Consider the following 13,884-nt stretch of genomic DNA (forward strand, 5'->3'; position numbering starts at 1 on the left):
ACCTTTTCTCTAATCTTTGATTTTTGATGAAATATTGGATCATTTGAATATTTATTGAAATGTAATCGTGTGAGAAGTTAGGGGAGAAAAATCACTATTTGGTGGAGCTGTTAACTCATATACATCTGAAATGTGACCCGACTACACACTGCTTTTTGTAAGATATCAAAAGCCAAAAAGGTTCAAAACCACTGGTTTCACCTTTAATAATGTGTTGTATTTTAAAAGTTTGTATATTATCTATTGTGTCAAAGTTACTAAAGCTGTCAAATAAATGTAGTGGAGTACAAAGTACAATAATATTTCCTTCTGAAATGTAGTGGAGTTGAAATAGAAAGAAGCATCAAATGGAAATACTCAAGCAAACAAGTAGCTCAAAATCATACTTAAGTACATTAAATACGATCTCTTTGAGGAAATTCACGTGCCTTTATTCCGAAAACAACTCGGGCGCTTCCGTTATAATCCTCGGTAACCTCCGGCCACATGACTGAAGTTTCTTCATACTGATGGTACTAAATGTCTCTGAGAGTGTACAGTGTCCTGATGTACGTGACGGGCTGGTTAATCTGATCAACCACTCGTATTGATGTCTGCTGACAAGCATCCGATACAATCTGAAACATTAACCTACCAAAAAAGGGCCGTAGTTAACTGTTAAGAGTTGTCATGAAATGTTGTTTAGAGCAACATAACTGTAAGAATCCAGGTTAAATGAGTGTCGTCATGTGTACATTAATTAACTTAATTATTCACAGCTATGTGATGAAAGGCTTTAGCGACCACCTGGCATGTTAACATGTTTACATTAAGCTGTGCATCGGGTTCATGTACTTTACCTCAACCCGTTCACGGTTCTTTATCTGGCCGGTTCAGGGTGGCTCGGAGAAGCGGACACTCACTCAGGCAGGCCGAGGAGATGACGGTCCGGACGGTCGAGCTATTCTCGGAACAAGCTGCGTTACTGTGGACGGGGCTCTATAATATAAGCTGTTACTCTGCCAGTTTATCATTTGCCGCTTTTGGGATAGCTATCCATCTCTATCCAGTTACATAATATCCATTAATATCGCAGATAATGAACGTAATCATAATACAGAAGGATATTCTACGTGCGAAACTCATATTTCGCGGCACAACTTTAAACCTGATTTGCATGTAAACCACTATTCGCCAGGGCTCAGGTACGTCGCTGTGTGTACGTGATGACGTAGATGTAGCCGACCAATAGTCAAAGTCATAAGCAGTATCTTTTTCTTCTCAGCTATGTGCTGCATTTCAGGTTTTCATGACTCAAACACATTTCTGATGCAATTACAGATACACTTTTTATAAGAATAAAAATAAGGCAACAAGCAGTAATATTAGCTGTTACTATATACATTTTATATAATTTAATTGAATAATAATGAGATGAGATCAACAACAAGGAAAAGTCATCTGTATCATTGTGGATGAATTATATAGAATGTACACATTAATACAGCCCTAATTAACATCAGAACAATGAGAAGAATAGATGGATTAAGACAAGTAGCAGGACTGTGAAAAGGTTAAAACATTAAACAAATCTAACTACATTGCTTCCAAATCCACACTTACAAAATTTCAATATCACTTTAACACACCCAAAAATACTTGTTTCTTAAATTGTGGTAACATCGTACACTTATACCACAAAAAATGTACATGGCTTGAAGCATTTCACAGTTTAGAATATAAAGAAAGTCACAGCTTTGACTTTCTTCAGACTCTTTTCCTTCTCCATGCACCTTGAAAGTAGATGAAGTTGTGCCAGAAACCTCCACCATGTTTCTAGAGTTCAGACTTAAATTAAATTTGAATTTTTTCTATTATGTTTAATATAAAAATCACAGGTTGTTGTCCTGTCTTGGCTGCTTTACTCCCTGCAACACACTGGCACAAGCTTTAAGTCACTCAACCACATGTATGGACATGACATTAGAACAGGTTCAGTCATCATCGTCAAACTTGATCTTCTTCCCTTGAAAGGCCATAATTTGTCCTTGCTGCTCCTTTCTTTTCTTACTGGCCTCCCAGGATGGATGCAGAGCCTGTTGAGGCGGTGCCTGATGTGAAAACACACCTCCACCCCTACGGTCATTTTGCCTTGCACCGTCGCCTCGTCCTCGTCCTCGGCCTCGTCCCCTCCCTCTGCCTGCGAAGTCCCTCTCCTCCGGCTTGCATCCGCCTTCAGGGAAATTTCCCGCTGTACCTTTCTCCTGCTTTTGGAATTTGGACTCTTTGCTAAAATCTCTACTTACACCACTGTCAGGTTTCTGTCTACCTTGGCCCCTAAATTTATTCCCACCTCTGCCTGCACCTCCACCTCTACCTCTACCGGGTTTAGATCCAGACAGGCTGGAACAGAAAACAGTCTTACATGCGGTGGCTTTAGACTTCAGCCTGGACTCCAGCTCATCCAGTTCACTCTGGATCTCGTCTGGAGCGTTCAGTTTGTCTGTTGAAGTTTTCCCTTCCTGCTTCTTCTCCTCCCCTTCTCCGCTTTTCTTCTTCTTCTTGAATTTGCTCACCTTTCCCACGAAGAAGTCGTCGTCGCTGTCGCTCTGCTCTGACTGGGACGACTGCTTGTGGAAGCGTTCCTCCGTGCTGTCGTCAAAGTATTCTTTCTCCTCATCTTCAGACTCCTCTAAATCGCTCTCTTCCTCGTCCTTCTCTGTCTGAAGCACCTCAGGTTTAGGATCGGGTTTCTTCTCCGCAGCTTGACTTTGTGGTTTAGTTTTCACAACGTCCTTTACTGGACTAGTTTTTGCTGACGCTGGTCCCTCACTCTTAGTCTCTAACACCTTTTTCTTTTGATCATTAACTGTATCAGCTGGAGGAGTTACTTTCACCGTGACCTTTTCAGGTTTAGAAACAGTTGCCTCTTTTGTGTTTTTCAGAGGGCTGTCGCCTTCCTCAATGTTCGCCATTTCCTTCTGCTCCACTGCGCTATCCTCCTCCTCCTCCTCCTCCTCCCCCTTTCTTCCTCGCCTGTCTGGTGACTCTAGAGGCACTTCTACAGCTTGATTTTGCACCTTTCCCCTTCTATCTCCCTGCTCTATATCCTTCATCCTCTCCTCTTTGAAGGCTTTCACAGCAGCCTTGATGCCTTCGATCTTCTTGTTGAACTGGGGGTGGGTGGTGATGCGTGCTATGGCCCGGTCAGAGATAGAAGACTTGGGGTCTTTACACACCTTTTCGAAGTTGAGTGTCTTCTGCAAGGCGGTTTTGGTCACCTGAAAATGAGAGGAAAAAATAATGTATCCAATTAGACATTAATGTGTTTCTCCATTTTCAAAATCAGGAATGAAAAAACAGAACTTCTGAAGTACCAGGTCTGGTGAGAGAGTCTTCATGGCATGGATCTCCTCCAGCAGTCTGGCAGCTCTCCTCTGATTCCTCTCAACCTCCATCTCTTTGCCCTTCTTTTTCTTCAGGGCGGCAATCTGACGTGCCAGCTTCCTGCTGATCAGAGCCCTCAACCTCTTCACTTCTTTTCTCATCTTCACCACCTCGTTGTTGAGGTTCAGGACCTCAGGTTGCTTTTTGTCTTTAGGTTGAGCAGGCGGTGGAGGCTTTTTCTCAGTTTCATCTCCGGCCGGTGTAATCGCCTCCTCGTCCTTTTCCTTGTCATCTCCGCTTTCCTCTTCGTCGTCAACTCCGTCTTCCTCTTCTTCGTCATCATTTACTGCTGATTCTTCCTCTTCCACTTCTTCCACCTCTTCCTTCTCTTCTTCCTCAGCTGATGACAGCATTTTCTCTACCTTATCCATGGTATACATCATCTGTTGAAACAAACACATTATAGATCAGCAAACATGACTAACTGAAATTAGTTTTTAAATGAAGGATGCCCAATCCCCACATTAATTAACATAAATAACATAACACATTAGTCCAGTTTTGGCTTCCTGTTAGTTTCAGAACTGACTTTAAGGTCCTCCTTCCATACAAAGCTGTTAATGGGCTAGGACCATGCTACGTGGCAAACTCCCATGTTAGCTATTTGCCTTCAAGAACACTGCTCCAGCAATAGCAGAAAGAAAATCAGAGATGCAGCCTTTGTCAATTACACCCCATAATTATGGACCCAACTACCGATAGATATCAGGGAAGCCAGTTTACTAAATATTTTACGAGAAAGCCAAAAACTTACCTCCTCACTTTAGCTTTTCTATCAGTCACTACTGCATTTCTTTTAATACTTTACTTTTATTTTATTTTATTTGTTCAAGAGGGGCAGTGTACGTTAATGAACATTTATATTTTTAAAAAATGTAAATGCTTCATTCTATTAATGACATAAAACAATTAATCATCAATACAATGTCCTGATAATCACATAAAATATTTCATCACCAAGTTACACATGTAAGCATAATATATACCCACCCCACCCTCCCCAATTCACAAACGAGACCCCGCCAGTGACCAGCACTCCAAAAGCCCCAACTCCCCCCACTACTCAGCCCCACACAGAATCATAACTGCATGTATTGAAATAAAGCCTACATTAATTAATTAATTAATTAATGTTTGTACACTGCATTCAAATGATTCAGGCCCTAGTTCCCACATGTTTGGTTGTCTATTAACCCTTTTTTTTTTTTTTTTTTGAATTGTATGATACAGAGTCTCTTATAACGTGTGGGACTTTATTCCACTCATGAGCTGTTCTGTAAGAATAATACAAAAATAGTTGTATTTGACTTGACTTTATGTAGTTTTTATTTTTTTCAGCTACTTTTACTATGTATTGCTATTTTTATTCTCATATAACAGTAATGTTTTTATTTCTATCCTCTTTCTTTTCTGTTCTTTTTTCAACCCTTATACAGAAAATGAGATGTTATATCTTCATATGTGGAGCACTTGATTTATGTAATTTATTTTGTTGTAAAGCACTTTGAGCTTTATTTATTGTATGAAAGGTGCTATACAAATAAAATCATAATAATAACAATCATTATAATTATTATTAGTAGTAGTATAAAATACAAAAAATGATTTATTACTGCTAGGAAATAGACAGTGGGGTTAAAAAGTGTTAGACCACTTTCTCATTCAGATGAATAAAAGTGTTCCCAGAGATCAAACCATCATCCACACTGCTCTGTCTGTACTTCTTTCCCCATTTAAACTCTCCCAATATACATCTCTGCTACCCGACACACTCATTTTTCGAAATGTCATGACACTCTATAAAATAATATCGTATATGTAGATATATATGTAGTTTCCATTTTAAACTACATATATATCTACCGAGAGAGAAAAACTGTAAAAACCTGATCAGTGCTCCAAAAACGAACGTGGTAGAGTAAGCATGGGACACTTTGACCATGTGAAGTTCTGTTTAAATTGGTTTATTTACGCTCCTGTAACGTTAAAGTGATACACTCTAGATCGGTAAGTAAAATAAAGGCATTATATCGCGTTATATCCGTGCTTACCTGTGTTTAGTCGACATTAAACAAGAAGAAATGAAGAAAAGTCTCGACTCGAAGTGAGCCGCCATGATTCGTACGCCTCCAACAGCGGCGTAGTGACGTCAGACGTTGGCAAGAGGACGCAACGTGTCGTGAGAAAGGGGAGGGCCTTCCGCGGACTGTTTTTATTTATTTCTTTGTTTCATGTGCATAAAACAACAACAATGGTGGATAATTGAAGAAGTGGAAATATTAGGATGAGCGAATGACATTTCCCGACACAGTTACCAGACCGTTATCACAAGTGAATCAACAGGGGGAGGATGAAGCGGCGCAATGCGGACTGCAGCAAACTCCGACGGCCGTTAAAACGGAACCGAATCACCGAGGGTATATATAGCAGGTACAGACAGGCTGGAGGGACGCTGTTGTGTAACAATGGCGCCTCTCTGCATATGTCAAGACAGGACTGCTAGTATGTGCAACATTCATATTCGTGCACGTTTTGCTTTTTTGAGCGACACAAGCAGCTAAATGAACATGCCCGCTTATTGTGAAAATGACAGGCCTACGTTACTTATGTGGCATCTCATACATGATTTGTTCCTAGCTAGCTAGTTATATTCAAATTCTGGTTAAATTGAATTGAAATGTGTTATTGAGACTCTGTGAGCGTTCAGTATGAATTGTAACACATTTCGGTAGAGTATACATGTGTGCAGATAAAAGGAATAATATTAAATAAGCGAGAATAATATTGTTCGAGCTTGAAATGACAGCAGCAACGATAGAGGCGCTCGTTTTGATGTCCGGGGTGACGCCGACGGCGGGGCTCTCACCTGTGCTTTGTCTGGCAGAGACAGAGGACTGAATGTGAGCACGCCAAAGAAAAACAATTAGCATCTAATTGGTCGGCTCTAATTGGAACATGTAAAGCGCTTATACATTAGAGGATTTTAAATATTAAAATAGCACGCCTGTTTCTACAGACTGACTGATTGTTAGTCAGAAAAAAGGAACCAGCTGTTCACAAAGTAACATGTCCAGACATGACTCTGTACATATTCTCCCTTTCTCCTTTTGATGTGTTGACACCATTGCATATATCACTATAATATAATAATAATAGTGGCAACATATTATTATAGGACTTGTTGGGAATACATAGAATTCAATTCACAGTCATTGCTGCCTTCAAACCTTGTAGGAACTTGAGGAGACACTTTCTTTACATCACAGCAGAGATGTGCTTCTTATAAACACCAGACTGTTTTATGAACCAATCCTCTGATCCCATCTTAAATCCATGATAATCCCTATCGAGTAGCACTCTTTTTTGTCTCCTTCATGTGTTTTGAACATTTTCCTTTGTATTTTCTTCTCTCCTTGTCCTCTCCTGCAGTACATTCCTGTACCTGAAGTTCTTGGTAGTGTGGGTGTTGGTTCTCCTGGCTGACTTTGTGCTAGAGTTCAGGTTTGAGTACCTGTGGCCCTTCTGGCTTTTCATTCGAAGTGTCTACGACTCCTTCAGATATCAAGGACTGGTAAGAACTTGTGTGCACGTCAATACATACCCCTAACTCTGTTTTCCACCTGACATTAAGTAGAGGAGAACACTTGAAATCTACAAAACTGCGATGTTACACCCCGAGCTGGAGGTAGTCAAGGCAACATGTGGATAGATTAAATACCGTGAATCTTAAATCTACATGACAAATATTCAGTGCAAATAATTCTATGTGCTGTATCCTATGGATTAATCAAATAGTACACAAGTAGCTAAGGTAGTTTCATACTTGTCAAGCATGGAAAATCAAGTATGCATGTTAGTGTGTAAGTGTAATATATATGTGTGTGTATGTGTGTGTGTGTGTGTGTGTGCGCACATTTTCCGTACTAAAAATGCTTTATTTACACTTTATTCATGCACAGTTGTTTTAGCATATGTACTTTTTTTTCTCTCTCCAACACTTAGGCATTTTCAGTCTTCTTCGTCTGCGTGGCGTTTACATCAGACATCATCTGCCTCCTCTTCATCCCCGTCCAATGGTTGTTTTTCGCTGCCAGCACCTACGTATGGGTCCAGTATGTCTGGCACACAGGTCAGTTGAAGCTTTCCGTGGATTCTTTTTAATGACTGCCAGCCAAATGGCCCCTTTCACCTTTTTTTTTTTTTTTTGTCCTTGTCTTACTTTTACACAGAGAGAGGAGTCTGTCTACCTACTGTATCGCTATGGATCCTGTTTGTGTACATTGAAGCCGCCATCCGCTTCAAAGATCTGAAGAACTTTCATGTAGACCTGTGCCGACCTTTTGCTGCTCACTGGTAAAAGCTATTTGATGCTACGTATAGTCTTTTTTACTGTCATTATAACTCATTTTACTCTGCTATACTTTTATTTTTATCACTTAGAAAAGGATAAGTTGACACTCAGTGCTTCTCTCCACCTCCATAGTATCGGCTATCCAGTGGTGACTCTGGGCTTCGGCTTTAAAAGCTACGTGAGCTACAAGATGCGACTGAGGAAACAGAAGGAAGTGCAAAAGGAGAACGAATTCTACATGCAGCTTCTACAACAGGCTTTACCACCAGAGCAACAGATGCTACAGAGACAGGAGAGGGAGGCAGAGGAGGGTGAGACACACACACACACACACACACACACACACACACATATTTATAAAATACAACACTTACATCAATGCTTTTTGAAAAGTAAGTACATTTTGAAAGGAGAAGCAGTAGTGACAATAAAAATGATCCCATCACAACTAAAGTTACTCATGAACAGGGATCAAAGGTGACAGTGGTGTACCGTCTGTATGATCAGACGTCAGATTTAACAGATGAAGTAGCTTGTGCTAGAATTTGCATTTATTCAGTTCATTTAACCAATTCATTGGACACATTTATTCTGGGACATAAAGTCTATGTTCTCAATGTTTTTCCTCTCTGACACAAGCTACATGTATTTGTGTAACTAGAGTATGTGATCATACAAGTTTGAAAAATGATTTGTCATTTTTCTGTGGTTAGGTTAATTTGGCAAAGACTATAGGTAAAAAAAAAAAAAAAGAGGAAGTATTATTGCATTTTTGTTCTGGTCATGTTTGTGTTCACACCGACTTATTGAGAGTCGTAAACATGATGTCAAATGGACATGGCAGGACATGTTTATTGGACTGTATTAGTGACTGTCCAATAAATGAATAGTTGTCCTGCATCATCAGCTCTACATGGCAGACGCTGGGAAATCGAATGCTGGTAACTGACAGCAAGACATGCAGGATTATTTATATTCTCTGGTGTCACAAAGAGCTCACATAGAAATAATAGATTATGAGCATTCGTAATATAAACTGACTGGAACCTCGTAAATGAAGGTGAAGGGGGAAGTGTCTTGAGCCGTACGATTTATGGAGGATTAGGTGTGAAATCTTTTAACGTGGTTTATAGAAAACAAGATATTATTTATTCAACAGCCTGCTGGCACAAGGCTGTTTATGTACCTTGTCAAGGTTATTCTCTGTTTTGTATCAGCGGCCATCGTTCAATCTCTTGTTTACGCTTAAATAGGTTTCCAGTGTGTTTTGGAATTTGATTCAATCTGTCTCGTACGTTTCTGCATATCCTCTAATGCGTCCTGTGCTTGTTTTCTTCCAGCCGCTTTAGCTAAAGGGATCTCAGAGGTCGAACCTTCAGTAATATCCCAAAACGGAGCACCTCCCGGTAAGAAAAGCACTTCAGTCCCGTTACCAGAACTGGAGTACCGGGAAAAAGGGAAGGACAGTACTGCGAAAGAGCGCGAGGGCAAAAAACAAAACACAATCGGAATCAATAACAACAGTATTATACACGCACTGGACTCCAAACTACAGGAGACAGAGTATATTGAGAACTACGTCGGGACAAAGAGACTGAATAACGACCTGGCAGGAGAGAACACACACGCCGACGCCAACACACACTCCGCTTCTAAAGAGGAAATGGGGGGAACGGGGAAGAACTACAAAAATGCGAGCGGAGGCGGCGGCAACATTTCCAACTCGTCTCCGCGCAACCACAGCTCCACAAACGGGAGCGTCCCGCAGGGTTCCTCGAGCGGTAAGAACGAGAAGAAGCAGAAGGGGGCAGGGAAGGGTCAGAAAGATCCAGTGGAGAACTGCATCCCTAATAACCAGCTGGGCAAGCCAGACGCTTTAGTGCGGTAAGAAACACACAATGCCATACTGTGTCAAACACTTCTGTAATTCTTTATAGTGTAAACATATAACTGGGTCTATACTGGACTCAACTGTGGCTTCTGTAAGATGTGAGATGACCCTCTCTTCTTCTTCTTCTTCTTTGGTGAAAGGCTGGAGCAAGATGTGAAGCGTCTGAAGGCAGATCTTCAGGCCAACAGACAGTTGGAGTCGGAGCTGCGGAGTCAGCTTTCCTCTCTGAGCAGCCAGGACCGCAGCCTGCGCTCTGAACTGGGCCAGCTCCGCCAGGACAACGAGCTCCTACAGAACAAGTGAGGACAGTTGCAGCAGCGGTCAAGTTAGACTCATTGTCCCTCATTTTGGTGGGCAGGGTCGTAAAAAAATTCTGACACAATCTATTATTACCCGTCATTTAAATTTTCACTTTTTAATGGTGATTAGACAGATTTAATAGCTTTTGTTTCCTTTCATTCGTTCATTCATTTTCAGCTGCACCCCTCTGTGAACTGTAGTGGTCACAGATGTGCTCCAAAACAATCCAGTCTGTAGCTCTTCAACACGCTGTCAACACCTGGATAGCGAGATACATTAGGTAGCCTACAGCGTGGAGGTCAGTAGTGATGCCCACATTCTTTAAAAGGGATCTTAATTTTGAAAAAGTTTGAACATCTGCCTGTGTGAGCGTGACGTCACAGAACTCAGCATCACCTGGAATATTCATCAGTCCTCTCTGGCCTTACGTTATCAGTCGTATTTTTAATTCTCCATCACATCAGTCCCCCACTTTTTTCGATGGAAGACCCCTAAACAATGAGGTCATGCACGCAAGACCAAAAACTAGACAAGAAGATACTAGATAAAATATTCAGTTAACGTGATCTCTGATGTACAGCACAGTATACTCGCCTTAACTCTGACAATAAGCTTACATGACACGCCACACCATAAATGACACATCGGTGAAAAGATGTGGACATCACACACTGACAATGACAAGCATGTTATAAGAAAGTATACTGAGGTAGTCAGAAACCATGTGATGCTTGGGTCCCCAGAACTTTTCTTGTATGGCAAAAACATGCGTTAAACTCCAAAAGCTCCACTTTCTATCAAAGTGGTTTCATCTCACAATCTTGCTGACTCAATTATTGATGATTCTCTATATTTTAGGCTCCACAGTGCCGTCCAGGCCAAGCAGAAGGATAAGCAGACCATCTCCCAGCTGGAGAAGAGGCTAAAGGCTGAGCAGGAGGCTCGGGCCCTCGTTGAGAAACAGCTGGCTGAGGAGAGGAAGAGGAAGAAGATGGAGGAAGCCACTGCTGCCAGAGCTGTAGCTTTAGCCGCTGCCACAAGGTATTTATATAGATTTAAACCAATACAATTTGAACAGAGTGATTAAGTGTGTAACAGGAGTGGATTTCTTTTCTTTGTCACTTTTAAAAGTTGGTCTCTTCTCTCTAACAGAGTGGAGTCCACTGATTCCCTGCGTGGTCGCATCAGAGAGCTGGAGACAGAGTGCAAGAAACTCAGCATGGACATGAAACTTAAGGAGGAGCAGATTAGGGATCTAGAGGGCAAGTGTCAGGTAAGACTGAGTAGCACAACTCATTTTTTGAAACAAGATAAGGCTTTCAATTTGTGATTGTAAGCTTTCATGCTCGTAATAACTTTTAGTCTAACTGGTTAGTCTAAAATATACACAAGAAGCTGAAGCGGGGGGGCTTATCTCATTTCTCATTCATCATCTCAATTCTATCCTGTCAAACGTAGGAGCTGCGGAAATATAAAGAGAACGAGAAGGACACAGAGGTGTTGATGTCAGCGCTGTCAGCCATGCAGGAGAAGACCCAGCACCTGGAGAACAGCCTGAGTGCAGAGACCAGGATCAAACTGGACCTCTTCTCTGCGCTGGGGGACGCCAAGAGGCAGCTGGAGATAGCACAAGGTAGATGCGGACTGTAGGGATGCAGTGCGTTGTAGACTTACTGTAACCCTACAGGATACACCCCCCCACCCCCGACCTCTGACCATCATGCTCATGCCTAAACTTAACTAAGTGGGTGCGTCATAAATAATGAGTAATATTGAGTTAATTTTCGGCCCCATTCTTACTATAAGTGTTTTTTAGCACGTTTTTGAGTATTCTATAATAATTGAATGTCCTATTGATATTGAAGTGACTTAAAATGCCTATTCCTAGTCTATAATCCAAAGCTCTTAAATTAATTTCTTGTCAAAATTTGATGGTCCACAGTAGAAGAAAAGATTAGTTTCAAACCTAATGGCCGTCTGAAAATGTCTTAAATATCCAAAATGTTTTGGTTACCAAAAGAAAATGACCAGAGGCTTGTTGAGAATTGGTTTTCTTATCTATTCTTGGCAGCCACGTACCATTCGAGCTGTTTTCCATGCCACATCCCCATGGGATCATGATTACTATTCAGTTCTGTTTTTCCCCCCACCACCACCACATTCAAATGATTTAAATATGGATCACGGCCGCTTGTTTGTTTGCATTGTTCCCACAAAAGCTGTGGAAGAAAAAAACATAATAATTATATTAAATTAAGAGCCATGCAAGATGTAATTCATGTGAGAATTTGCTTTTATTTTTGCTAAATATTGACTATGAATCATTCCATCTTAGCTGTATATTTTCACACATCTCCCACTGGCCTTTTCACACATTCAGAAGAAACATTACATGAATTATTTTTAGTTGTATTAATAAAAGTGAATAATAATAATAATAATAGTGTGTTATTCTTAGAGTTGCATTGCTGTCAAGTGAGCTACAGTTACCTTCATTTTGAGCAGGTTGGCTCTTTTTTCCCATATTGACATATTGACTTGTATGCACTGTGTCACTGATAACATTAACAATGGCTCCATTCCATTAAACCCTGAAGCTGACACAGCTCATTGTTAATACATTTACACCTACTGTGACATGTCAAAATGCCTTCAGTGAAAAAGCTCTATTAGCTGTATATAAAAGTACAGAGAGGCTTTTTTTCTCCTAGCAGCCATTATAACTTCTTGTGAAAAAGCACAGATGAAACCAATTTTGGTAACGATGACTCGGCTACATTTAAAAGTACCGATGAGTCACTCTATCACGCCCAGATGGAATTTGGTCATTATTGTTGTTGTTGTTAATTACAGCTGTGCTTTTCCTGCTGGGACATGTGAGAAAACGCTATAATGTGACAATATAACAGTCAATTGATTCTACTCCACATTAGCAGGTTAGCAAATATTAGCCTCATTAGCCTGTAAAAGAGTGATTTGCTACAGTACAGTGTTTGGATTTGGGATTTTTTGCATGAATAATGACATGCTTTAATTTAAGATTTTAAAGTACCCATTCATGTCTATTATCAATTGTATCAGAAAGTATCCATATTGTGATATAAAAGGATATACAAGGATAGAGGGTTTTACTGGAATCGTCATGACAACCTGGTGTTTCTAATGCAGTCAGCAAAATTGTCTTTTATCTTTAGCTCCCTCCACAAAAATGTCATGAGTCGGGGTCCACTACCCAACAGCACATCATTAGAGCACACCCCCACCTCCCCCTCTCTTTTACTCTTTGACATTAACATCTTTGCCCCTGCCCCTGCCCCTGCCCCTGCCCTCCCCTCCGTCTCCTCCAGGTCAGATCCACCAGAGGGAGCAGGAGATCGCCGAGCTGAAGCAGAAGATAGCAGAGGTGATGGCGGTGATGCCCAGCCTGTCCTACTCGTCAGACGGCAGCAACCTCAGCCCCGTCACCCCACACTATTCCTCCAAGTTTATGGACAATAGTCCCTCCTCCCTGGACCCCAACGCTTCAGTCTACCAGCCCCTCAAAAAGTGACTCTGACAAACCACACTTTTTGTCAGACAGAACTCTTTTTTTCAGTTTTAATTTTTCGGTGAAGCTCTCGGTTCCGGTTTGGGTTAATTTGAGTTTACCAGCCCCCCCTCCCCCCGACAGTTTTTTGCACTCTAATAAAACACATACAGACACAACAACATGAACGCAGACACACACACACACACACACACACACACACACACACACACACACACACACAAGCGGTGCACACAACCCCTCCATACATATTGTGTATTTGGGTCCTTTTTTTTTTTTGGTTCTATTATGAGAACTATTATTTTGAGGGGTGTGTGTACACAATAGGATTCTTTTTTTTTGGTTGTTGTTGTTGAATTTTTGGGATTT

General features: G+C 41.1%; 2 protein-coding genes across 2 annotated transcripts; one reads left to right on the plus strand and one right to left on the minus strand.

Annotated features, from left to right (window-relative positions):
- Positions 1-1,350: 1,350 nt before the first annotated feature.
- srfbp1 (serum response factor binding protein 1) lies at positions 1,351-5,560 on the minus strand. The gene is made up of 3 exons (XM_053334345.1): positions 5,478-5,560; positions 3,357-3,809; positions 1,351-3,260 (listed from the first exon to the last, which is right to left on the minus strand). The coding sequence occupies exons 2-3, from the start codon at positions 3,807-3,809 to the stop codon at positions 1,974-1,976; spliced, it is 1,740 nt and encodes a 579-aa protein (XP_053190320.1). The 5' UTR covers positions 5,478-5,560; the 3' UTR covers positions 1,351-1,973.
- A 112-nt stretch (positions 5,561-5,672) lies between these two features.
- On the plus strand, positions 5,673-13,568 carry maco1a (macoilin 1a). Its single transcript, XM_053334215.1, has 11 exons — positions 5,673-5,856; positions 6,856-6,997; positions 7,429-7,555; positions 7,656-7,779; positions 7,910-8,088; positions 9,118-9,661; positions 9,809-9,967; positions 10,827-11,009; positions 11,121-11,241; positions 11,427-11,601; positions 13,316-13,568. The coding sequence occupies exons 1-11, from the start codon at positions 5,777-5,779 to the stop codon at positions 13,516-13,518; spliced, it is 2,037 nt and encodes a 678-aa protein (XP_053190190.1). The 5' UTR covers positions 5,673-5,776; the 3' UTR covers positions 13,519-13,568.
- The last annotated feature ends 316 nt before the right edge of the window (positions 13,569-13,884 follow it).

This window comes from Scomber japonicus, chromosome 15, assembly GCF_027409825.1.
Source record: "Scomber japonicus isolate fScoJap1 chromosome 15, fScoJap1.pri, whole genome shotgun sequence".
Taxonomy (NCBI): Eukaryota; Metazoa; Chordata; class Actinopteri; order Scombriformes; family Scombridae; genus Scomber; species Scomber japonicus.

Excerpts from the sequence above, each read along its gene's own strand:
- srfbp1 (XM_053334345.1), bottom strand. The coding sequence starts at position 3,809 with ATGATGTATACCATGGATAAGGTAGAGAAAATGCTGTCATCAGCTGAG. Across the intron at positions 3,261-3,356 it reads AGACTCTCTCACCAGACCTG|GTGACCAAAACCGCCTTGCA; the intron begins GTACTTCAGAAG and ends TCTCATTTTCAG.
- maco1a (XM_053334215.1), top strand. The coding sequence starts at position 5,777 with ATGAAGCGGCGCAATGCGGACTGCAGCAAACTCCGACGGCCGTTAAAA. Across the intron at positions 5,857-6,855 it reads ACCGAGGGTATATATAGCAG|TACATTCCTGTACCTGAAGT; the intron begins GTACAGACAGGC and ends CCTCTCCTGCAG. Across the intron at positions 11,602-13,315 it reads GCAGCTGGAGATAGCACAAG|GTCAGATCCACCAGAGGGAG; the intron begins GTAGATGCGGAC and ends CGTCTCCTCCAG.